This window comes from Platalea leucorodia (assembly GCF_965183815.1).
Source record: "Platalea leucorodia genome assembly, chromosome: Z".
Classification (NCBI taxonomy): domain Eukaryota; kingdom Metazoa; phylum Chordata; class Aves; order Pelecaniformes; family Threskiornithidae; genus Platalea; species Platalea leucorodia.
Genome location: NC_138858.1, coordinates 24,368,052 through 24,393,002, shown reverse-complemented (window position 1 = coordinate 24,393,002; position 24,951 = coordinate 24,368,052). Strand labels below are relative to the sequence as shown.

Here is a 24,951-nt window from a genome sequence, read left to right as displayed (position 1 = left end):
TATTTCATATCAATCTCGCCCCCCTGCCCCAAGGTGATGTTAATGGAATATAATATGCTAGAGCTACACTTTTTTCAAATGCTTTATTTTCAGTAGATAGAATGCATATGCAAGTTTTTAAAAGATTTTACAACATTCAAAAAATGCTCAGGGAAATTAAATAAGCATAGTTACATTTATAGATATATAGGGATTTGGGTTTGTTTGCACACATTTTAATGTGATTCGGCTGCGAAAACATCAAGAAGTTGGTCCAAAAAAAAAGCCCAGCAGAAATACAGAATTTTTTCTTCAGCTTGCTTTGACTTCTGAAGAAACTACACAGACTTGTGCAATATCATCATACTCATAGGTTCTCTTCAAAAATGTGTCTGTAAGTCTTAAGCCAGAGACACTCTAGGAAGGGAAAATATTTGAGTTGTTATTAGAAAGAAGTACTAAGCTTATAAAACAGCTATTTTACAACAAAACTGCTACAGAGACTTACTTGCAATCCCTGCACGGAAGACAGCAGTGTAAGTGCAAGATGGAGGGAGGAACTTGGGTGCAGCTTTCCAAGTTGCCTTCCTGAAACTCCACACCAGTGGATGGAATTAGTGTTGCACATTTCTAAAACCAGGTCCATAGTCCTTTCACTGCTGGAGGAAATTGAAAAACAAAAATAAACCCGTGGGCTTTTTTTAAGCATTCAAGGACTGCAGACATGTAAAAGCTTGATTATTATTCAGGTTACTATTAATCAAGTGTTCATAAATAATTTTAAGATGGCAAGCAAGATTTGCTGTGATGCATGGTAATTCAGTTGCATATAGCTTGGTCAGACACAAGTGTCCTGTCATGGGTTTAGCAATACGGGATAGCATAATACTGCTCACATTTTGGATGGAATACAAGATTTTCATGAGAAGTATCTGCAGACCAGATACATGCTTTAGTCCCTGGCTTCAACTTCTATTTAGAATTACTTCAGTTAAATGTCACTCTTGCAATCCTTTTATAAAGGGCTACCATAGATCCTAGTGTAAACACAAATCAAGTCAAAACATGGATAAAGATGTACAAAAGACTACGGTGACAATGTTTAGCAGGCATTCTAGCAGTGGTGCAGAACTGGCAGTAAAATCAGACTGGATACAAACGGCATCATTTACTCATTAGTTCATTTATTCATTAGTTCAGTTAAAAAAAATATAAGTGATTTAAGTATGGGATGCAATCTTAGATGATATTGCAGCCAGTTCCACGTAATTCCACTGCAGATTTTTGGCAATCTCCTAGTTCAAACAGTATTAACAGATCATGATGGACTTTTTTTTTGTTTGTTTCTTTGGGGTTTTTTGCAATCATTGTAATCCAAAAACATGTGTTTCAAGTAGTTTCATGTTGCTACAACACCTAGTAAAGACCAGGTTTGAGTTGTTTCAGGAGAAAGTATTGAAAAATGAAACAAAGACAACCACAACTTACCCACTCACAGGAAAAAGCGCAAGAATCACATGACATCGTTACCTGCAATTTGTTATTTTACACGTAATGTCAAAAGGTTCTTCCAAATTTACGGTGTCTGGTATTGTCTCCAAAGAAAGCCTAACATCGCCATAACCAGGAGCCTGAGAAGGTACAAGAATGTATATTTGCAGATGCTGGATAGTAAAGCTGAAGTTCTTACTACTCAAGTTTTCATTTACTGCAACAAGCGTGAAATAAGGGGAATTTAAATAAAGATTGACTCTTCATGCTTTTGGTTTGTACCCAGATCACAGCAGTGCTCCATCCACTACCCATGACCACCTTCTTGATAGGTTTAGCAATTCATTAGACAAGGATGATCTTTATTACTAAGTTTTCCAGATGGTTCACATCCTTAAAAGTTTGAATACCCATATATAGTTCCTGAGGAGATCAGCTTTATTCTAAGACTCCTCTGTTAGGCAGATAACAGATGCACTATGGACAACATAAGTATATTTTTCCTGCATAAACCCACCGCTATTCCACATCCTAAGAAATAAAAAGATTGTTCATTCTCCTTGCCATTTCAGTCCTCCAAGCCTCTGCCAAAATAATTAATTGCCATCAGTTAGAAAGGCACATGATATGAACACTTGTCAACTGTCTAATTCTGTCAAGAACCAAACACATTTCACAGTCTACTAACAAACCTATGACAAATGTCCTAGTTACTACCAACCAGGGCTGATTCAAGATGGTAACCTGCAGATAAAAAGCTTTAGATTTTCAATCCCCATGAATTATAGATCATAAGGGAAGAACAAGGGAAAAATTTGTCCTGCCTGATAAGGCTTAGTTGTGACACATGTTCCAATCCTGCTGATAGAAGGATGCTGTAGTAAAAGTTATGTTTACAGCTTGCTTAAAAGGTACTCCAGAAGAGGCCCAGAAAGCCAGTGACTGACAGGCTGGGAAGAGGTTTTAGTCACATACAGTTCATTACAGACTGAAGACAGATGACATATTAGAAAGCATATTAAATTGGACATTAGAGTGAGCAAAGGGACATCAAACTGACGGAGACTTCAGACTAGTCGAGCAATGTAAGTTTGGAACCTTTCAAGAGAGAAGTAATTACCCAGCACTGGGAAAAGGCACACATTTTCAGCTGTATTAGGTGACAGGAAGGAATCTACTGGAAAAATGATACACAGTTCCCTAAACAATGGGTAGTTTGCCATAACATTAGACTCTTCTTTTAAGAGAGATACATTAAGGAAAAAAAACAACAATAAAGGCAGTATTTTATAGAATAAACTTAGCAGCAATTGACCAAATCAAGACAGGATCAGAGCAGACGAGGAGGCCTAAACCAGTACATAGCTGTTGGCCTCAGCAATGAAACACCTGCAAGAACTGATGGCTAGAGGTAAAGGCCTTACAGTAACACCAAAAGGAGGAACATAGTTTTCATCCAAAAAAATGAGATAATTGCTCAGAGTATGGAATCAACTAGACAATTCCTTGCTTGTGCTACTCAATAATAATGCTCTTTAACTGTGGACTGGTTCTAGTCTAGTCCTGGATTGAATGCCCGTGAGCAGGTGGAGCACCCTTGGCATACTGTGGATGTGCATCTGTCTGGTTTAATGTCACCCAAACAGAATGTAGTTGTGACTTCCAAGACCACTCCACCAAAAAAAAAAAAAAAAAAAAACAAAAACAAAAACAAACAAACCCACAAAAAAAACCCCACACAAAACAAAACAAAAAAACCCCACCCAAATTATGGTATGTGGGGGTGATCCAGGATACTTGTTTCAAAAATGCATTCCTGATCTGAACCAAAACAATGACAGAAGGGCACAGTACAGGTAAAATTCTGGGCCTGTGCAGGAAACAGTGATTATAGGGCTAGCAAATGGATCAGCAGGAAAATTATGGAAGGTGAAAGGAGCCTAGAAATAATCTGATAGCACTTAAAAGATGAGAAGACAAGAGGGAGTTGCACAGCATCTCAAAGGGGGGGAAAAAAACCCCAACAAAACAAAACAAACCTGTTTGCTGCTTTTCTAAAGACAGATGTAGCCCAAAGTACGCAAAATAGCTCATGTTTCTGTTAATCACTAGCACAAAACAATGATGGATGACTAAAACTAATCCTGGAGTGTGGAGGTGTGTTAATCACCACTGTGTTTCAAGTGCAATTCTCAAAGGTTCAACAAGAAGGGATGCAGAGAGAGAGAATACTGATCTAGAGAGGGAAAAAATCTGTCTTTAAAGAGAAATGATAGGAAAGGTCAGTTGAAAATGAGACAGTTCATTAGTTAAAAAACAAACAACACCTTTCAAAGTAACAGGAGTAACTAAGTTTAGAAAAAAAGGGCAGTTTCTACTTAGATGGGGTTATACAGGTACTTAACACCTCAATTAAAAACAAAGAGAAGCTTTAGTGACTTAGCTGTGAATTTCCCAGATGCAAGTTTGCTTGCCTAGTTCCAAGTCAATGTGATTTCCCTACAGAATTGCTCGATTTACTAGAAGATGGGGGCAGGGGGTGGGGGGAGAGACAGAGGCAGAAACCCAATTACAAGCTTTCTAAACTCGACTAAGATTTAGTTGTCAAAGCTTTTTTACTTCACTCCCATATTACACCATCCTCAATTCAAAAGATGCAAGTCAGGTTTACCCATTAGAGTAGACAGGTTGTGCAGCTGACTTAAGCAAGCAGTAATTACAACTTAAAATTCATGAACAATTTCTAAACCAACCAGAACAGAATAGATTCAATCAAAACTGTGGACATGAACGATATTATCCTATACATAAAAGTTGTTACCCAAAGCTAAAATGTCGGCGTGAATTAGGGAGCAAACTTCTGTGTCAACAGTTAGCATACCTAAAGGCATTCCTTTGTCAGTACTTTTCAGTTTGTTGCCAAATGGCATCCAAGAAGTTAATTTTATTCTAACCAATGTATTTTGCTACATAGGTCACTGGATTCTGGCAGTTCAAGTGCACAATCCATTAAGTTATGTTGTTCAATGCTGTGAAAAAATAAAGAGGCACGCTATGTGCCAGAAAACAAATCCTCAAGAAAAAAAAATATTGCCTTTCACATGACCAAAAGGAACAAGAATGCTTTTGTTCAGCTACAGTCCCTTGGAATAGTGTTTTTTCCACACTTCACTGACCAAATGTATTAAATAACTTTCTCAAATACATATAGAAACATGTGATTTCAGAATGATGTCCAGAAAGCAAGCATCTTGAACTTTTCCTTCAAGTCATTATTAAATTGTTCACTAGTTGCCTTAAAAATAGATGCTAAGTTAAATTGATGCTCAAGTCAAACTTACCATTCTTTGAAGCTGGCTAGTTTGCAGCCTTCCTCGTTCACCCAGATTAGTTTTCCATACAATGTCCAGTTTACCAATCACTGTTACCCCTTTTATTACTCCAGCTTTCTCTGCAAATTCTTGCTTTGGTTTTAGGCAGTATAAGTATTGACGTGTATCCATAGGTTGTAAATAAGTTCTCGAGCCAAAAGTAGACTCACTAAAAGAAAAAAAACATTGGGTCTTAATTTAAACAGTTATTTTCAGAAAGACTTAAAAACCCAACCTTTCTTCCCATCCCTCACCAGTCTTACTCTGTATGTGTGTATTTTATTAATGGCAAAACACATAGAATTTTTTTCTGTTGTTTTCACAACAGAAAACAATTCTAGAATTTATGTAACATCAAGGACCACGGGGAAAAAAATTATTAATCTGAACCAGAGAGAACCGAGGTGGAAATCTGCTTTGCTACATTATAAGTTATTATTATCTGGCGTCTTCGCATTTGAACAATGCTGGTAATTTTACTTCTGCTGTTTGGTTCCCTCCCAGTAAACCTCAGTGTCATGAGCCTAAGATTCCCATTCAGGACAAGAACCATTACAGCAGATGCAAACACGTTGTAAGACCAATGCTCCACTGCACTGCAGGTGAACCCTTCAACAGGCAAGAATTTTCACTTCAGCCCCCACTGCAGAAGCACCAAAGCATCACGTCCTCCAAAAACCCAAGCAACTGCAAACCACAAACATCCAAAGTTAACTTCTATGCAGATATCGCAGGCTTTTGTATCCACAAGTTTACTGAACACAGTAGAAAATTCTTCTGGTATTTGGTGTTTTACTAATTGACACTAAATGACATTTAATTTATTTCAGCATAACAAATTTTTATATTCTAAGATCCTATAAGGGCATTCCACCGATTCACCTTGACTGCTGCCTTGCTAGATCTTGATTAGAACAACTAAAACAGTTACCAGTCTACCAGAAGGAAGCAGGAAGGACAAGTCAGATGGGCCCTGTAAGGCTAAATATGTACACACAGGCCACATCAGAGCCAGATGTGGGCTGAATTTTACACAGGAGATACTGAAGAAGTAGTATGTTTTCATGTTACCAATTATTTGAGGATTAAGCTGGGGATTTCTCTACTAGGTAGAATTACAAAGTTTTAAGAATAGTTTCTATAAAAAGAAAACTGTAACAGCTTTTCCAGCTGAATACACGACAGGAATTTGAACTTTTTAATCAAGCAAAGAAGTACAATCCTTCCATTACAGACAACTCATGAACTGTAATGCCTATATCTCATGAAATCATAATACAAAGAGTTCCAAAGTCAAATATCCTGAATCTGAACATACCTTTCCCCTTCTGTGTCAACTGTATTCAGTTCTGCAACATTGTACATCATAGATGGCTCCAAAGAAACCTTCTCCATAAACATTGGAGAGGTAGTGATATTCTGAATCTGAGCTTCCAGAAACACTTCATCTGTCTGAAAAAAAAAAAAAAAAAAACAGAAGTGCAAGTTCATGAAAATGCGATTAGTGTTATTAAAAAGAGTACAGTCCTATTGTTAAAAAAAAAAATAAAGTCACATGTGTTTAGTTCATGCCTGCAAATCAAATTAATTAATGCAAGAAAAAACCTTAATCCCAGTAACAATAGGAGCAAAAGTGTTAGTCAACAGGTATCTTGCCAAACAATGGATGTGGGATAATTTTGCTATGATCTAGCTATTGCTTATTTGTAATGCATCAGATCACCACTTCCCAAGACTTTCGTCAACTCAATAGCAACTCAAGTTTTAATCTGTATTATTAAAAAAGAAAAAATAGAATAAATGGTAAGGAATTGCAGTGCACAACGCCATGCCATGCCAGATTACTAGTGCATCAAGCTGTATAAAAAAATTAAAATAAGTGTGTGTGTGTTTTTCTTTAACTGAAGTAAAATAGTTCAGGTACATGCTCTGAGATTTCATTATGGTTATGAAACATTGATGTACTGGCTAAAAAGCAAAAACCAGCCTCCTCTCTCACTCAGCTGCATCATGCCAATGGTTACCAATATTATATGCATCCAACAATTTAACTGGTGCTCTACCTTCAAAACATACAACATGTATCTGTTAAATGAAGCTAATGCCTGGAGATGGTGTATAAGGACCAATTCTAGTACAGGAATGAGAGCTACAGACTGTTAAACTTCAGAAGCTGAAAAAAACCACGGAACTCAAGGTGGTTTTGCCTCACTGCTTCTGTCAAATTGCAGACCAGTGATGTCACTTTGCAGCTCTGAAATCTCAGGATAGAATAATTACGGAAGGCTCAGTCTGCTGGAGATATGAGCCCCTGCAGAAGTGAAAAACAAAACCAAAGAAGTGCCAATTAAAAAAAAAAAAAAAAAAAAAAAGATGGGTACCAAATCTGCATCTACAAGTGAGTTATTGATTCAGGCAGTTGGACGAGACGATTGTTGTAGGTCCCTTCCAACTGAAATATTCTATTCTATAAATTTGGTACAAAGCAGTTTAGGTATTTTGTTATGATAAATCTTTAAAAAAGTATTTTTATGGGGAAGGTAGAAGGAAGCTTACAGTTTCTTTTTAATCAGTGTAAAAGTCCCACTTGTAAATTACAAAATAAAAGTGGGACAAAATAGTAAAAATATTTTTAGTCTCAAAAGGCTTTGTGTTAGAAGGAAAAATACAGAATGGTACTGGAACCATGTATTGTGCCCTATAAACATGTTAAACACAAAGCAGATGATAGTATACATATAGTAATGAAAACTGTGGAAGCTCTGTGGATTACAGACAGACCTCACACTTGCAGAAGGAGCTGGAAGTAACTCAAACTAAAACATGGCTCTCAATAATCATTACTGCTACCACCTGACTGCCACTGAAATTGATACTCTTTATATCCCATAAATCCATTGCTCAAAGTGTCCATTTACCCAAATTTTAGTTGTTTTCAATGCAGCAACCATAGGCAGAAATTTAGAAAAAGCTAATTTGAAAGGGAAAAGAAAAAACAAGCAGCATAATGAAAAAGCAAGTTAGTTGTGTTATTCCTAAGTTGGTTTAATATTACATGGTTTAAAAAAAATATCCTTAAGTACTTCAGAAGAATCCAGTTTATTTTAATACAAGGCACACCTTAAAGTGAAATCGGACTGCAGAAGTATCATACTAATTCATCAACTGTTACATGCAGTTAGAAGTTGGAAAGTGCAGTTCCAGCTAGCGAAAGGAAGGAACAACATCCAACTGCTGCTCTCTCCTCAAACCCACTGTCTCCACCAACCAGACATGAAAAGTTCTGCCACAGCTTACACAAGCAGTGCTGTAGTAAAACCTACATTGCTATGGGTCAAGCAGGAACATTTCAGCAGGGATTTACTCCCATTTTCAAATAATGTATCTAGCGAAATTTTGGTGAGGTATTTTGTAGGAGGACCCCCCCACAAGCAAGAGTGTAATAATCAACTTTTAGTTTCAACAATGGGTATTAAAGAAAGAGCTAACCATTTAAATGATTAGCTGCACATATAAAGATGAGAAAACATCAGTTCATGATATGCAGAACAAACATTGCTTTTCCATTATGTTTTTAAAAGAATGTCAACAAGCACAGAGACAGATAGGCAATTAAAAAAGCATACATATTTATAAAAAAATAAATAAAAATTACCACAGAACTGAGGTCACTCTAATGGGAAAATAAAAAAAGAACACATTAGAGAAATTAGGGTTAAATGTTAAAGAAAAAGGAGGCTAACTTTCAAACAAAATGCATTTCTGCATTTTTTTGCACCATCTAAACAAGATAGCATTAGTAAGACAGAAACGTAAATAAAAATGGATGCAAACAAAGATGACAACTACATTTCTAATAAGTTATAGCTAGTATGGTTACATGGTTTACTAGCTTTGCCTCAGAACTAATCCAAAGTAGAGCCTAAGGCACACAAGTTACAGGTAAGATATGGTAGAACAAACTGACCCAAAAAAAAGTTAGTTTTTGAGCAAGTTTAAAGTTTGTCCTGAATTTAAATCCATGCAATGGGTTGTATACGAAATGGAAAAACAGTCCTTGTCGTTTTACAGATAATTTGAAGTATCCACATACATAAGGTCTCAAAATAAAAATAATGTGGTAATGTGTTCTACCAAAGCTACAATAGTGCAGCTTATAACAAAATTGGGCATAACATAATCAGGAAAACTCTTTTTTGAATATCCATCATTCCAAAAACACAACTTTAATTGCAAACTTTATTTTCTTAAGTGTCTGCATATTTGTCTCCCTATGCATGCTTGCAGGAACAGAACCTTTTACAGAGCCTTTTCCAAGGCACACCAATGTCAGTGAGAGACTTTCTATAGACTGGGGCAGGTAATTCAATCTCGGGATTGCAGCAGGTTAAGGCAACAGGGCATGCGTTCTATGCACAAATTTCAGTGATCAACTTGATTTGGATGCTACTGCAATACAAGCAACAAGCAAGAAAATTAAGTTTCAGCATCATTCCTTGTCTTAGGAAAAATGAAGTTATGGATTATAATTTCTAGCAGAAAATCATTTTAGTGACAGACTTTATTAATAGATACCATCACATCTGCAATATTAACGGTAACAGTTTAACTGGTTAGTCAACCTTTAAAGACCTTTAGTTAACTAATAACTAAGTGACACGTACCAATTTTTTTTTTCTCCCCTGCTCGCAAGAATAACAGTCTTTCTTAATATTCAGGACGAAGGTCTTGGTGCTTCGACAGCAATGTAGTATCACATACAACATCTAACCAAATACTTATTTCTAGGTTTTTTTTTAATTTTGACTTGTGTGGTCACAACACATAGCAGCACTTTATATACTTTCAGAAATGAAATATGAATGGTATTATATCAGTTCACCAGGCAAATGAAAATTGCTCAGTTAATATAATCCAAAATCTTAATTTTTTTTTTTTTTCTCAATCATATGGATACTAAGGTAACAGGAGTTGCATAAATTCCTGAACAGGAAAAACAAAAGGCATCAAAGCAGCCTTTTAAAACCTTTACGGGGGAGGGGGGAACCAAAACCAAAAAAACCACAAATACCAGCTCAGACACCAAAGCTTCTCATAGATCTTTATCATGAGGAATTGCTGGCTAATTGAGGAATGGAGTTTATTCTCAAGCCCCTTATCAAGACGAGTCAGTAAAACAATTTTGTAAGAAAATAATACTTTTGATCTATGTCAAAAGTTTGCCCAGAATTTACCTTAAAGATGTTTTTATTTCCATGTGTTAAGTGTTTCAGCACAAAACGAGATTTACAGGTGAAGTATGGAGAGACAGCAACATTTAATTTAAGGTATCTGTCCCTCTTTCCCCACCACATATTTTCTACCTGAAACAATAATATAATCCACACACAAAATGGAGCTTTATTTTGTTCCCAGAGGAATTACGTAGTTTCTTAGGATTACTTTTGTTTTTAAATCACAGCAGGAGACATTTCCATGCATTCTCACTTACGGACAGTACCAGTTCTATAAAGCACTCGACCAGGGGTATGTGCTTATGTTCCAGCCCTACTCAGGTATGTCAGACATGGTCAATCTAAGGATTGAAGCCTGTGGCCTAGATACACATACCAAGGTATTTTTAGGGAAATGTTTCTCTTTTCCTCTATGCTATATGTAAATCACTTATGACCTATGCCTTGATTTATCCTCCCTCTAAATAAATTACAAGCTATATATTGAATGTCACATAATTTACATGCTATTCATTCACAGCAGAGAGAAAAATCTTTATGGAAAGTTCCCTGCACAGCTCTGAACAAGACAGATCTTTGCATCTGGAATCCTCATTTGTACAGCAGAAATTCTTATCTGTTATTTCTCACTTCTGTTTTTTCTATTGATACTATCAGGAAGGGAAAGAAATATACCTTTCACACCTCTAAAGCCATAATCTTGCACGATGAACCCCAGGTGTGACTATGATGAGATAAATAATTAGAATAATAGATTTGGACATACTCTGCTTTTCTACATGCAAACCCATAGCACATATCTGCTTAGTTAAGAATGAACAGGAGAGCAAAATATTTTCTACTTAGCTTAACACAAGCTATTTTTCAAATTGCCAAAATTCAATATATTTTCTTCTCCTCTCACTGACGCTTTGGTCTTTTTTCTCCCATCTACTATTCACTGCAACATAAAAGACCTACAACTTCACTCTCTCTTAAACTATTTCAAACACACTGTTTAAGAATACTAACAAAGGTTTTCAACCAAATGACTAGCAGTGTAACAGCTGACCATATTTCAGAGGTTATGGAAAAAGTTTAATACTCAAAACGGAAGCTCTCAAAGTACTTTGCAAGTATCAGTCTGAACTTCGTACAAACAATACAGTATACAATGCTCACACAATTAAGCTACTTGCTCGCTACCACAAAGCGGGTAAGTGATAGAAACAAATGTCCTAATTTCCTATGTAAAGAGATACTGTGGTAGTTTATAACCTACAACAGACCTATATAGTACATATATCCACAGGGCATGTCTACAAATAAAAAGAATGCTGTACGTAATTTGTAAGAGTTTCCACTATCTGTGTCACCTTCAGGTAAAATTCTTCCCATAAATAGGCAAAGACAGACGCCTAAGTATGTCCAAATAAATATACAAGGCATATATAAGGCAATTTAGTTTTGAAGCAACATGTATAACTGCCACAAACCTAAAAATTTAAATTTAAATTTCCCCAAAGTAAGTATGACTCCTCTGTTCAATAATTTAAATTTAATTTTCCCCAACCTGGTAAATTATTATTTGCTTTGTGAACAATTAATCTCCCTGACAGTAAGTACTCTATCACCAAAATATACAAGCAATAACTGAAAGCATTTGAGTTCATGGAAAAGCGGAAAATATGCAAAATTGTCAGTCAATTGCATTAAGGTCTTGACATGTCTGCCCTAGTTACCATCTCTTTCCCGCTTCATCAAAAGTATATCTATTTTTAAACTAAATTATATAAACCCACCACCCAATTTTTTCCCTTTAGAACTGGTCATCTTTCTCAGAAACATGTCTCCCTAAGAAGCTCTTTGAATTTAATCTAACCACCTAATGTGAAGTAATAAACCCAGCACACCAAAAAAAAAACCAAATACACACAGTTCTCACTTACCTCAGCATTGTAGAATTTGGTTTTCACATCTAGTGGTTTAAGAACCTGAATGAAATGGAAAAAAGGCAGATTGACAATTGGTTTCTCAGACCTGACTTCAGCATAAACTGTTTAGAAGTGCTAGGTTCTTTACTGATAACTTATTTTTCTTTTTGCTCTTACACAGAACAGGTGCATAATGGAATATATGATACAATCAACTCAGCTAAAACCTCACAATTCAGAGTATATGCTTGCTGCTTCTAATTTGCACACTTAACTTCTTTGCTACTAAGCAATTTTCTCAGACTGAAAACAAATACTTCTCCACCAAAGCGCTGGCCTCTTACAAAGCCAGACAAATCCAGTGCACTAGGTAGATCTATGTCTTTAAAATAACATTACATCCATCTTGTATCCTGAAGTGGTCTGCATTTGTTTCAAGAGCGAGCAAAAACCATGTAATATTTACAAGTCCTTCAGTGTTCTGCAGCAAACAAAAGTTTCTGAGGGCTTCTCTAAAAATAAATGAAATAGTGAACTATTCATGTGATTGGCTTAAGCAACAAACCATTACGAGGCTTCACTTCCTTCTTGAAAATGCAAGTGTTACAAGAAATAAAAAAGCCAATATATGACTTTAACTGCATGAGATTAAATCAGCAAGAGCAAACAATTTGATGATATAAAAGGCGATAATAAAGTGTTGGTTCTCAAGTGCTTGAATTTTGTGCATAAAGCCACTACAGTTAACACATTAAAATACAAAATGGATATACACTGACGTAACTGAAAGAAGTAATCTTCTATTAGACTTGTAAGGAAACAAATTCAAATTATGTTGCTGAAGACATTTCTTTCCCTTTACAGAGGAAAACTTTTCTTTTGTTTACATATAACTGTACTGCATCCTGAGAGACCCCTAAAGTTCCAAATTTTTTAGCCCTGAAGAATTCAAGATTAAAAATTAGTCTTCACAGAGATTTTTGCTTTTAACAGGCATAATGTTCAAATCTTTCAAGTAATCATAACTATCACTCTCTCTACTAAGAACAAAAAAGTCAAAATTTTACTTCAGGTGTTTGTCGGTTGAGTGTTTTTTTTTTTCCACCAAATATTTTACTTCAGTGAACTTCTTATTAATTTCCCTAAATGCTGATGTTTTCTCTTTCTGATAAATAAAGTCTTTCCATTCATTCCAGTAAATTTCAAGTGACATTCTAGTAAAAAATCAAATTATTATTGCAAGGTTCACAATCCCCTATCCCCAAAACCAAACAACCACCAAACCCTAGAAGGAATCATTCCTTCTCCATATGAACATAATGGTGTTAATTACTCAGAGAAAACTTTGGAACAAAAAGGCACTATTGATCAGTACTAAACTACATATAATGGTTGAAAAAGAAGCTGTTTAAAACCAACTGTAACACCAGTTCAACTTAAAAGATCCTAGAAAACATAACTGAAAAAGTTGAGAATCTGTCAAAGAGAAAATGTTTTTTTTTCGTTATAAAATAGCTGGTGGCACCTCAATCACTAGCAGCCATCAATTCCCATTGTAAAGACATTGTTTAGTTTTCTGTAACATTTCTTTTTTGTTTGTTCTCAGATTTTCTAGCTGGTGTCTCTGTGTCAAATTTAAAAAATAACAAGCAAAATTGCTCAGTGAAGTGTTTTTTCTCATAATGAATCAGAAAGTATTTACAGAATGGTGTTATATACATATACTTTCTGAGAAGCTCTTATGCTTCATTCTTTGAAGGAAAAGTTTCCAATTTGACAGACAGCTGGCCTTAGCTATTTTGACATTAAAGTTGCCTGTGTTGGATTCAGTTAAAAAACAGAGATTACAATATGCATATAGACCCCTGAAAAATGTGCACAAGTAAGTTTCCATATCAAATCTAAAGGAGAAAAATTGACATCTTGAACAAAGTTCTGGCAAGAACAAGGGTAGGGAAGGGAGAGAAGATGAGAACTGGAAGCCTGTAGATGCGTACGTTAGTGATCAGAGAAAGCCTAGAGGGGACGGCAAATGGAGAAATTGAAAGGGAAAAAGTTTCGCAAGGAGACCGAGAAAAAACACACAAAGATGAAAGTCAGCTTCAGTAAAGATGAAGAAACACTGCAGAGTTTCTGGGTTCAGAGGAGAGGGTAACACAAAAATTGATATGGAATGATTTTCCCTAGGATTGAATGGAAACACCTTTGACCAATCAATACCTGCCATTTCAAGGCCCACAAGTACTAACAGCACTCAGGTGTTCTTTGCCTGTAGCACATGGCAATTCAGCCTTCTAAAGACTGAAAAGCTTTTCTCTGAAGTATCTAGATAGAATACTAGAAAAGAACAAAATGAAATCACCTGCATTTGCAAAAGATACAGGTCTCAGTTATATAATGCCCCTGTACTTCCAGACTCTCTGTGAAAGTTAGCTAAAAATGCATTCAGCAAAGCATGTCACCTAATCCTCCATTCTATGGGAAAGAGCCCACAGTTACCCAAGTCTCTGCATATTTCTCTAAAAAATAAACATCCATTAAATATACAGCTAAAATACCCTTTCCTGCCAGAACCAGTCCACAGATAACAGTAATTTCCTGCTTTCCTCAGTTACTCTAATCTCAAGTCTTGAAATTTGTGTGGTGGAACAAAAGGTTTCAACTCTATTAATTACTTCTGTGGATATTAGGCAAGATATAACACATTAGACTTCTTTGCTTAGTTTCCTTTAAAAAACAAACCAATAAGTTCCAATTTAAAAAAGGTTACACATGCTAAAAGAAAAATCAGAATTTTACAATCTAAACTCAAAGATTATATGTGTCAAAGTCAGAATGAACAATGCTTGTTCTGCTGAAAAATAATCATAAAGCTGGCTGCTATAAAAAGGTTTTTTTAAAGAGCAGATTTTTCTTTCTCAATAAATGAATAAAAATTATAAGATGTAATATTTATTATTTCTGAAATGTTTAACTGCATAGTAATTAGAAACCATCACTTCATGTGAAGTTTGAGGCAACATTTTTATTGGTTCACTTTTAAAAGTCAAACAGATTTTTAGTATGCAAACCTGCTTTTGAAGTATCAAATGTTTTAAAATGGGTTTTCCAGATACACCCACTTACTAAAAGTAGAGTACAATACTTCATGCAATACCTGAAATTTGAAGAACTTTCTGAAGTACATCTTCTCTCCTGTCTGCGTAGTGTAACTTACTGCACAAACTAAGCTGAAAGAAACAATTTTTAAAAAATAATTTTTAATTACTTCAAATTTTGTGCCTATATCAAAGCAAAAACAGAATAGCATGCATGTGCTGCAGTTTCATTTAAGCTCATGTAATCACAGAAAAATTTAAAACCTTACATGTGTGTTCCTATCTCCTTTACTTCATGGTGGATCACATCATCAATGCAACAGTCAGGTTTAAGTTCTGCCACAGCAGCACTAGAAGCTGAAAGGTTCAAGCGTTGAGAACTTGTCTGAAGATCAGCCTGGGGACAGAAAAATAAAGCATTGGTTAGAACTGCAGCTGCTTAAAGCAATCAAAAGAAAAATAACTTATGTTATAAAGTACTAGGTTTCACTGAGCATTTTGTACCCTACATACCTTTATACATATAATATAACAAAGTTATGTTAAGATGATGAGATATTTGTCAAAGCTAAAGACAAGTTCCAAAATATATATATGGAAATGGTCCAATCCTTTAATATGCAGCTTATAAAATCTCTATTTATGTTTTACATTGAGTTCCACAATGACTTCTGGAATTTCTGTTCTCAGTGTATTATTTGTTCAGCAGAAAATGCAAAAAAGCGATGCACTGGAAAAGAACTCATTTGAAATATAAGCAAAATACAAGTCAATGCATGCTTTACAGACACTTGGTTTGATGACCTCATTGAAAGTGCAAGTAAGCAAATATAACTCCAATTTTTTTGCTGTGGAAGTTTTTCTACACTAATTCTCCAGAGCAGCTTTATAACATATCTATTCTTTTTCATACAATCCTAGTTTTTCATTTTAATCTTTAAAGATTTCCATCATCATTTCTATTTTTTAGTCTTATTGTTTCCAATTTCCAGCTATATTTTATGGATTGGAAAAAGTGACATATATTTTTTAAAGTCTACATATTAGCATTAAACATACAAGATATTGTCAGAAAACATACTCAACATTTTATTTTTTTATAAATCCAATAAGTAGATTTATCTTCACATACCTTCACCAGTATGTCCTTGACAACTTGATTACTATCATTGTGTACACTAATGTAACTGGAAAACGTCTCTCCCAGAAATATATTTCTGTGTTTAAAAAAACAAAAAAAAAACAACCAAACAAAAAAACATAAAAATAAAATACATTTAGCAACAGTTATTTTAAAAAAATACAGAAGATTTCACTGAAACCCCTTTAAGTTCTAATTAAAATATACACACACGTTTGCCAGATCAGATCCTAAAAGTACATTGACATTTTCACACCCATACTTCTAAATGTCATCCTTCTGAGACAAACAACTTCAAAAGAGAACAAACAAATCAGAATCTTTTTCTAGACAAAAATCTCAGAGGAATAAGAAGATGGCTTACAGTACCCACAAAAATCACTGTAGTAAACTCTGTTAGTATAAGATGTGGTTTGTAGTAGTGCATTACATTAGAAATGCACCTACAGCTGCAAATTTCTTTGAACTTTCAATCCTTATTACATTCAGAGTCAGGCTATAGACAAGGAACATCAGGCAGCACACATTTATATATTATATCACATTATAAATCAAGCCACAGATTATTTTTAAATGATTGAACATCTCATTGCATAACAATGATGTTCAAAAAGAAAAAAAAGTAATAAACACATTGTTAAATGAATCCTAAACCTTGCATGTTGCAGTTACAATAATTCATTCTTACCCAAAATTCTGAGGCAAAGTCAGCATTTCTCCTAGCATCAAAGTTTCTGCTCCCTTTACAGTAGAAGGATCATCTTTCATGAGCTGGTTAAATAGATTACCTGTAGAAATATCAAATTGCTAAATATTTGCTAAGTCTAAAGCTTTGTCTACATTTAAGTTATGACACTTAATCACTTACTTGTGTGTAATTTATTTTAGACGTACTTATTTTACAACCAACTTGTTAGGGATGAAATACATATCTGTAGGCTTGCCTATAAATTATAACTCACTTCCAGGCACCTGTGTCCAATAAATCATTCAGTACACATACTGAAAGGCGCAATCCCAAAGGCATTGCTCAAATTAACACTAAGGGAAAATTTGCCCAAGTAAAACACATTACATAACAGAACTAATCAACCTCACTTACTTTCTTCCCCTGCTTGCTTTGTATTTCCACACAGTCCTCTTTTCTTGAATCTTTCCTTTGCCTCTTTCTTATACTTGACTTCTAGACTGCAACTATCACTGGGGAACAACCCAGGGATTTCCAATTTATGCCTGTATACCACACATAACAAAATTCAAAAGCAGCAATTCTTGCAAAATAATTTTCCATAGAACATTCGTGTGTTGGTTCTAATTACCAGGGCATTTTCTCCAGATAAAGACGACACTAACACCAAATTTTCTACACTTACAAGTCACAGCTGCCTCCCATCTTGTGTGTTAATTGCTCAGACTTTGAGGTCATGTGTTTGCAATATCATCAACAAGCTTTCAAAGCTGTAGGTCAAGAGTTGTAGAGTGCACCTTGGTATTTTCCTATAGCCATTACCAAACAAAATACATTGCTGCTTCAGATTACCATCTGTGGGAGGTCATAAGACTCCTCTGACATCTAAGTCTCAGATGCTCACATTGCTTAAACCTGGATATACGTACATAATAGTCAGCAGAAAACACATACCTGGCAAATCTCTTTCTTCACAAGTCACGGGAATATTAGTGAATAAAGTAGGTTTTGTTAGCCTCATCACTGCAAAAATCAGAAAATAAACCATAGATCAATGAAACAAGTATTTTTAATTTTTTTTTTTTTAAAAAGTATAATTTTGTCTTGCTCTCCTTCCACCAAGAAAACCCACAATGAGGAAATCTTAGCCTGAAAAAGGGTAACACCTTTTTGGATCACCTGGCCTTTTTCAATATAAAAAATTCACTTCTACTCTGAGATCACCATTTATGATCATCATAACTGGTGATGCCATTGCTCCCTCTTGCTTTATTCCCTTGGTGCACTAACATCTATTGCTTCGAACCTTACGTGCTAAAGGTCTTACACCCGTTACAGCGTTAAGTGCTTCGTGGACTTCAGGAGAAGTGGACCAATTTCATTTTTTTGTAGATTCTTCTAGGCTAAGAGCCTGTTCTATGATCCCGGTTGCTCTAGAATGGGACATGATGACTAGTATGGACACTTTCAGTCAAACTCCAGGCTATAAGGAATTGCATTTACACTCTAATCTCCAAAAGCTATGCAAGTTACAAGTCTAAAAGCCTACATTATTTATACAACTACTTTTTCTTTTAGTCACAAACTCAGACCAGCAAAACCATCACAAAAACCCCAAGAACACACTTACAAAAACACTATTTTATCGATACTGACAAAATCAAAATCACTGAGATCTTGCTATTAAAAAACCTCTACTTCAAGAAAGTGGTATTTTCAAAGGCTATTTTAACTCAGAATACTCAAAGTTACATGATTTTTATTTGTGTTACAGATTTAAGATGTTGCTTCTTAAAAGAATTCCTCCCTATTCATATAAACCAATGGCCCTAAGCTTGCATACAGTTTCTCATGAAAGCATTCACACGAAACAAAGTTGAGCATTTGTAACCTTAGGTGTTGATCTGAATATGTAAAAAACACTGATTTATTTTTCTTTGAAACTTAAACATAAAACCATATAATTTCTGTAAACTAAAACTAAAAAATAAAAGGATTTCTCTGGACTGCAACAAGTTAATCAACATCCTTGCACTGACACATGTACTGGCCTTTTATCTTTATTGTACTTTTGTACATCTTATATGTCTGGTTAGCATTCACTATTTCCAGTTGTGTAAAATATTTCGATATAATTTGGGTGTAGTGGGCTGTATTGGTTCACAAGAACTTACACTACCATACAGCAGACCTATGCAAGTTAGCATCAACACAAACAAATCTCAGTTTTCACATAAAAAAGGTAATATATTCTCTTTGTTACGGTGAAAAGTTAAAAAACATGACCTCTGAAGGCTTAGAACCATGAGGTAAATAAAAAGCCCCAAAATACACAAAACAGAGTAAATGAAGAACCAGATTCAACACTGAAAATGAAAAAGATAAATACTGAATTACACAGGTATATGAACTAAGCATTTCTGGAACAGTTCAAAAGGGAAGTCCGTATTTCAGCTTGTACATTGGTGCTACCCAGGATGGTAGTAATTCTGTAGAGAAACCAAATGTCGTGCTCACTTTTTATTACATGACAGTTATCCAGCTGAGGTGCTCATAGTGCATGTACCATTATTTGCATACAAGCCAACCCAAAGCAGCAGAAAGCTGACAGGTACCCCTGAACAGTGACACCAATCCCTCCTTCTGTTTAGTAAGATGTTTGTTTAGCTCTTTTGTCAGTATATTAAATAAATGTAGCAGGACTGTATTATTGGCAGTTACCCAATTTTACTCAGATCTACAGTAAGCCCAGATAAACTGGTACTTGCTGACCGTTTCTAAAGGAATAGTCACAGATCAAGTTTAGTCACATTTGAGACAATAAATAAATAGATCACAGAATGAAGTCAAAACACAAATAAATTAAGATATGTAGATTATCATATTTAATAGGAGTACTAAATTAATATTAGAAAATGTTGTATCTTTGCAGGATGACCTCTCATCTCTTCTTCTAAGATCCTAGACACAAAATACAACATTAAATAAAACTCAAATCACTCTGCATTCTACTCCATTATATCTTTAAAAATGCTGACCCACAAAGAAACTTTGTTACTATTAGTGTTAAGCTCAGAAAAATAATTTCAGTGAAATAACTTAGCTATATAAACTTTAAAACTAATAATGACCCTCAGTTACTCTAGACAGCATTTTACATCAATTTTGCTAAGTGCTAATATTAAATGTCACAAATACCCCAAATGGCAATAAGACCCCCTTAACATTCAAAGTTTAAAAATACATGTCAATGATCCAAACTGAGCAATATCCTTAAACTACAAAAAGATATGCAATGCCTATAATAAAATATGATTAATCCAACATAAGTATGTCATCAAAAGAAAAATGTAAGTAGAAGTACAAGGAGATTTTATTTAGTTTTTATAGAGAGGGATCTCCGTTATGCTTATGTGCACTTTTATTTGACCAGTGTTAATGATAATCTAACAATCTACAAACACCATTCACTTATCTTTCCTCCTTTTCCAGATGCCACAGACCTCAACCTCCACCTAAAGCAAAATTATCTGGAGTTAGCAGGAGTGCCTCAGAGAAATACATAGTCTTGCAGAGTTTAACTGCTCTACTGACCCTTCAAATACTGAATTCAGCAGGGACAGCATGACCTTGAAACACTTTATTCTTCAGGTGACAAAAAGGCATGCTGAACTCAGCCTTTTATCACCATAAAACACATTAAAATCCTCAGAGACCTTTACCTTCCATAAAGACAGTAAACAGAAGTTTACAGATAGAAGTCTGATTTCTTAATTTCCCGACCTGTAGCTGGAAGTTAGTGCTTTCTTGTTCCCCAATATTATTAGAGAGAAAAGACCAAAAACATCAGGAAAAAAAAAAATCTTATTACCAAGGCCATAAAACAGCAAATACTAAGTTGTTCATTATTTTTCAGAACACAGCTTCCACTGAAATTTTCATTAGTATTTCTGGGAATATATGCATAAAGTTACTTAGACAGCGTATACATGCAATAGAAAGTAAGTTGGTATTTCACACGAGAGCTATGCCTTCATTAAAATAAACCTCACACACTACTTTCAGGACATAATCAGATCTTGAAAGTCTCAGTATCAAAAATAATTACAGATCCTTATAGTGATTGTAACAACTCAAATATTTTTCCTTCTCCTAATTTCAAAGAAGCACAGTGCGGATGTACTTTGCTTGACTGAAAGCATCAATTTTATTATCGGACACAGCTTGCCATAGTAGTCTGGAATTTTTATATTAATTTTTTTCCTTTAGGCCACGAAAGTAGAGAAAAGCTACAAAATGCAGTACCTAAGCCAAACAAACTTACTAATCTTAACAGAACTATTCATAAGTCTCCTGGCAAAACAAAGTTAAATAAATATATTATTACAGTTAAAAAACTGTAGCAAAGTAACATTAAGTAGTTTCCTGCTCGTTAATTCATCAGTTGTTTTAAAGTTTGTCTATCCCAAGCTGCTTAAAAACTCTAGTACTTCAGACAGCAATCTTCTTATGATACTCTATCTTACAATTATAAACTAAATATAATTCCAAATTTATGTACAAGCAAATTCATTTTTTCAGTAAGGCTTAGCTTTTCCCTAAGAATATTTCTAACATATTCACAGTATAATATATCACAGAAAATCCATATCTGTCCCACAGATCTTTGGATAGTAGCATTGCAAGATGGCAATTCATTCTGCTTGATAAGTTTATTCAATTTTATCCAGATGTCCTCCAAATTCTGATTATTACAAATAGACTGTTCAATTGTCCACTTTGCTCTATAAAATGCATGCAGTTTTAGTCTTTCCAAATTATTTTGCAGCTCTTGAGATAAAGGAAGAATCTTTTCTTTAAGCTTAGGGCTAGGGAGAGAGACACTCCAAGACCTTTTCAATTTTTGTTTTCCATTAGGTGGTGGTTCTTCCTGATTCTCCAAGTTACTTGGTCTGTGAACAGTTTGTGCTTGGATCAGGGTCTGCCCACGTTTCACGTTAGACTGAAACTCAAGGAGATTTTTTGTGCAGTCATAAGCAGGAGATCCTGTAACACATTCTGAAGGTGTAGAAAGTTGTTTCAATTCTTCTGCTTCCTCACAAGAAATAACAGGTGGCCGGTTTTTTGGTTTGAGGGGAAGTCTGCATAAGTCATTTGGAAACCAGGGTGTAAATCTTGGTAACTGACGAATGGGAAACTCCTTCACTGCTGCTTCTGCAAATTTCTGCAGTTTTATTAGGTCTCTCTGATGTGGTCGATAATGCAAGACCACTTCCATGCTTGTACAGTAGGAATCCAGTTATTCTTAAGAAAAGGAACAGTCTCTTGATTAGGATTCTCAAATCTAGACTGAAACATCTTATTTACAAGAATTTCCTTGCCCCGTGCTGCAAAGATCAGTGGGAAACAGGACCTAAAGCAGAAGTATTATAAAAAAATAAGATACTACCATATTAAGAAAAACATTGCTAGGATATTTTACAAAAAAGCAACATGTAGTGAAAATAAGCAAGATACATATCAGAACATTCTACTTTATCCAGGCTGGACTATATTCCATCATTACGAGCATAACTTCAGTACACTGAACATTATCCATATGCACGCAGTTTACTCAACACTGTGCCACCCAAGAGTATTCTTTTACTGTCACCATCTCATACTTGCCATCCGTCATTATTCTTGCTATATTGTTGTGATACGTATTAAAAGACATACAATGACTACCGCCTATTTTCTCAAATTTACCAGACTAATCTATTTTTTTTTAAAGTGTTTTCCTCCTACACTTCAATATTTTAAGCTAGGCCATATAAAGCAACTAGAAAACACGTGTTACAAAAACCCTTCCTGAAATCGTACTGACCAACATAGCAGTTTTTAAAGTCACAGGTTAAAAGCGAAACGCAATAGGCAAATTAAAGTTGTCTGGTGCCATTTCATACCAGAACTACATATTTAGTTTTAGTCTCGGAGATTCTGAGCAATAGATACAGCCATCCTTTTAGTCCTTAGCTTAAGGACCTGATAATTCCTTAATTTATTAGACTTTTAGCATAACTAAAAGACTCATTAAGTCCGTAAAGACTTTATACTTTCACACATCGTTGCTTTCTTTCATACAAAGATTGTATTAAATGCAGGGGGGAAGAACTACAAACACTACTATGAAACATAACATGCACTCTCTTGCTGTCCTGTTTTTTCCCCCCTAACAAGTTTGCAATCACTTCAGGTTCCCTGCCAGAGATCAGCAATATAAAATGATATGAAAATCAATGACATCTAGGATTGCTTTATCATTACACTGTCAAGATTTTGTTTAAAATAGTCACAATGCAAAGAAACCCTGATACCTTTTTCACTTCTTTTGCAAAATCTACAGCCTGAACACTGCACCTAATTCAACAGAAGCCCAAGGATTATATTGGTTTCATACAAAAGCAAAATGATCCATCATAAAACTTTTTACTTTGAATTCATTACTATTAAAACGTACTTGTAATGCCAGCTGATGATGTTTCATGTTCTCAGGTTTTCAGCTTTATTTTGTGTGTGTACATATATGAAAAAGGGCTTGTCGATCTTTGAATTATCGTTAACAGATTTTACTGTGACATGCAGACACCATTAAAAACTGTCTCCAGGAGTGTTGTAAAACTAGTAAATGGGCAGAAGATGGGCTCTGAAATCACCCTCATGCCTGCACTACGTTATCCATCTGAGCAGCCTCAATGATTTAGAATGCTTGCAGAATTGAGATTTTAACCAACTATTTATTACTCCTACTTACTAGCAGCATTTGTTTTATAAACAAGCATAGTTAGAAAAAAAGAAAGTAAATATTATGTCTGTTGACTGAAATAAGGTGAAAGTGGATTCAGACTTTTCAGCGTTTCAATTGCTGACTTAGTGGTACCCAGCTGCCAGCAGAAATGATCAAGTTCTTTATAGGGCTCTCTTGATTTCTGCATTAATTCTACAAGGTATGCGACAGAAATACGTATTTTTTATTTTCACTATTCGTGATTCCTGACTCAAGGACATAAGCCCAGCAGCTGTGCATTAAGCATGAGGTTAAAGGAGCAAAAACCATTAAAAAGGAAAAAAAAAAAAAAAAACCAACCAACCCAAACAAATAAACAAACGGGACAGCAGGGAGCAGGGAAGAACGTTTTAAAAGAAGATTTTCTTCTCCCTGCTGAAAGCCCTGTGCAAATCGCAAATACGCGGAACGGCCTCGACAGCCGCGCCCGCGCGCAGGGCCCTCTCCCGCTCGTAGCCGCTCGCCCCCCGGCTCCCTCCGCCCGCGGCAGCCCCGCCGTGCGCCCCAGCGCCAGGCGCTCCTGCCGGGCCGCTCCCCGCTCGACCTTCTTCTAAAGCGGAGGGAAGGAAGGGCCTCGCCTGCGGAACGGACACGCTGTTTCACCACCGGTTCGCAACCCGGAGCCGGCGCCGCCTCGGCGCCCTCCCTGACCGCGGCGCCGGGCCGGGCCGCAGCGCCCCGCCTCGCCCCTCAGGGCCGGCGCCAGGGCCGGGAGGGGGGACGAGGGCAGGGCCGGCGGAGGCGCTGCTGCCGCGGCAGGAGCGGCCTGGCAGGGCGGGGGGGCATCGGCGGGCCCGCCGGGCCGCGCTGTCGGTACCTTTGAGAGCCAGCAAGTGCTCCTGCTTGGGCTGGTTAACGTCCATGGTGCCAGCCTTCACCCCTACGGGCGGGCGGGCGGCCCAGAACGCTACCGGCGGCGGAGGACGCTCGGCCGCGATGAAGCGGGGCGCAGGGCCCGGGCGCGGTAAATACGGCCCAAGGCGGAACCAGCCGTCCCAGCATGCAACTCGCCACCGCCAGGGCACGGCGCCAGCGCGGCGGGAGAAACTACAGCCCCCAGAAGGCCCTGCGGCCCGCTCCCCGCGGGCGGGCGGGGCGGGCGCGTGCCCCCCGGCGTGCGGAGGGGCCACCGCCTCGCCCCTCGCACGCTGGGATATGTAGTCCCCCGGAAGCCGCGGGGGCAGCCGTGCGGCGCGGCGCGGCACGGCGG

General features: G+C 36.5%; 1 protein-coding gene across 7 annotated transcripts; it reads right to left on the bottom strand.

Annotated features, from left to right (window-relative positions):
- Positions 1-22: 22 nt before the first annotated feature.
- Positions 23-24,760, bottom strand: TRAPPC13 (trafficking protein particle complex subunit 13). 7 transcript variants are annotated; one of them, XM_082336380.1, is made up of 13 exons: positions 24,559-24,760; positions 17,870-17,938; positions 16,916-17,015; positions 16,219-16,303; positions 15,356-15,483; positions 15,146-15,218; positions 12,004-12,048; positions 8,497-8,514; positions 6,160-6,293; positions 4,812-5,010; positions 1,510-1,610; positions 488-635; positions 23-396 (listed from the first exon to the last, which is right to left on the bottom strand). In XM_082336380.1, exons 1-13 carry the CDS (start codon positions 24,602-24,604, stop codon positions 292-294), a joined length of 1,251 nt encoding a protein of 416 aa, XP_082192506.1. In that variant the 5' UTR covers positions 24,605-24,760; the 3' UTR covers positions 23-291. The 7 variants fall into 7 exon arrangements, with proteins under 7 accessions (XP_082192506.1, XP_082192511.1, XP_082192509.1 ...); XM_082336385.1 differs by lacking the exon at positions 24,559-24,760 and adding an exon at positions 24,046-24,319 and having other exon boundaries at positions 488-638; XM_082336383.1 differs by lacking the exon at positions 24,559-24,760 and adding an exon at positions 23,415-24,027 and having other exon boundaries at positions 488-638.
- Between the last annotated feature and the right edge of the window lie 191 nt (positions 24,761-24,951).

Bases quoted from the DNA above. Each gene is read 5' to 3' on its own strand.
- TRAPPC13 (XM_082336379.1), bottom strand. From the start codon at position 24,604: ATGGACGTTAACCAGCCCAAGCAGGAGCACTTGCTGGCTCTCAAAG. The intron at 17,016-17,869 runs GTATGTGTTTTC...ATATTTCTACAG, and splicing joins TGAAGAAAGAGATTTGCCAG to GTAATCTATTTAACCAGCTC. The intron at 397-487 runs GTAAGTCTCTGT...TTCCCTTCCTAG, and splicing joins CTTCCGTGCAGGGATTGCAA to AGTGTCTCTGGCTTAAGACT.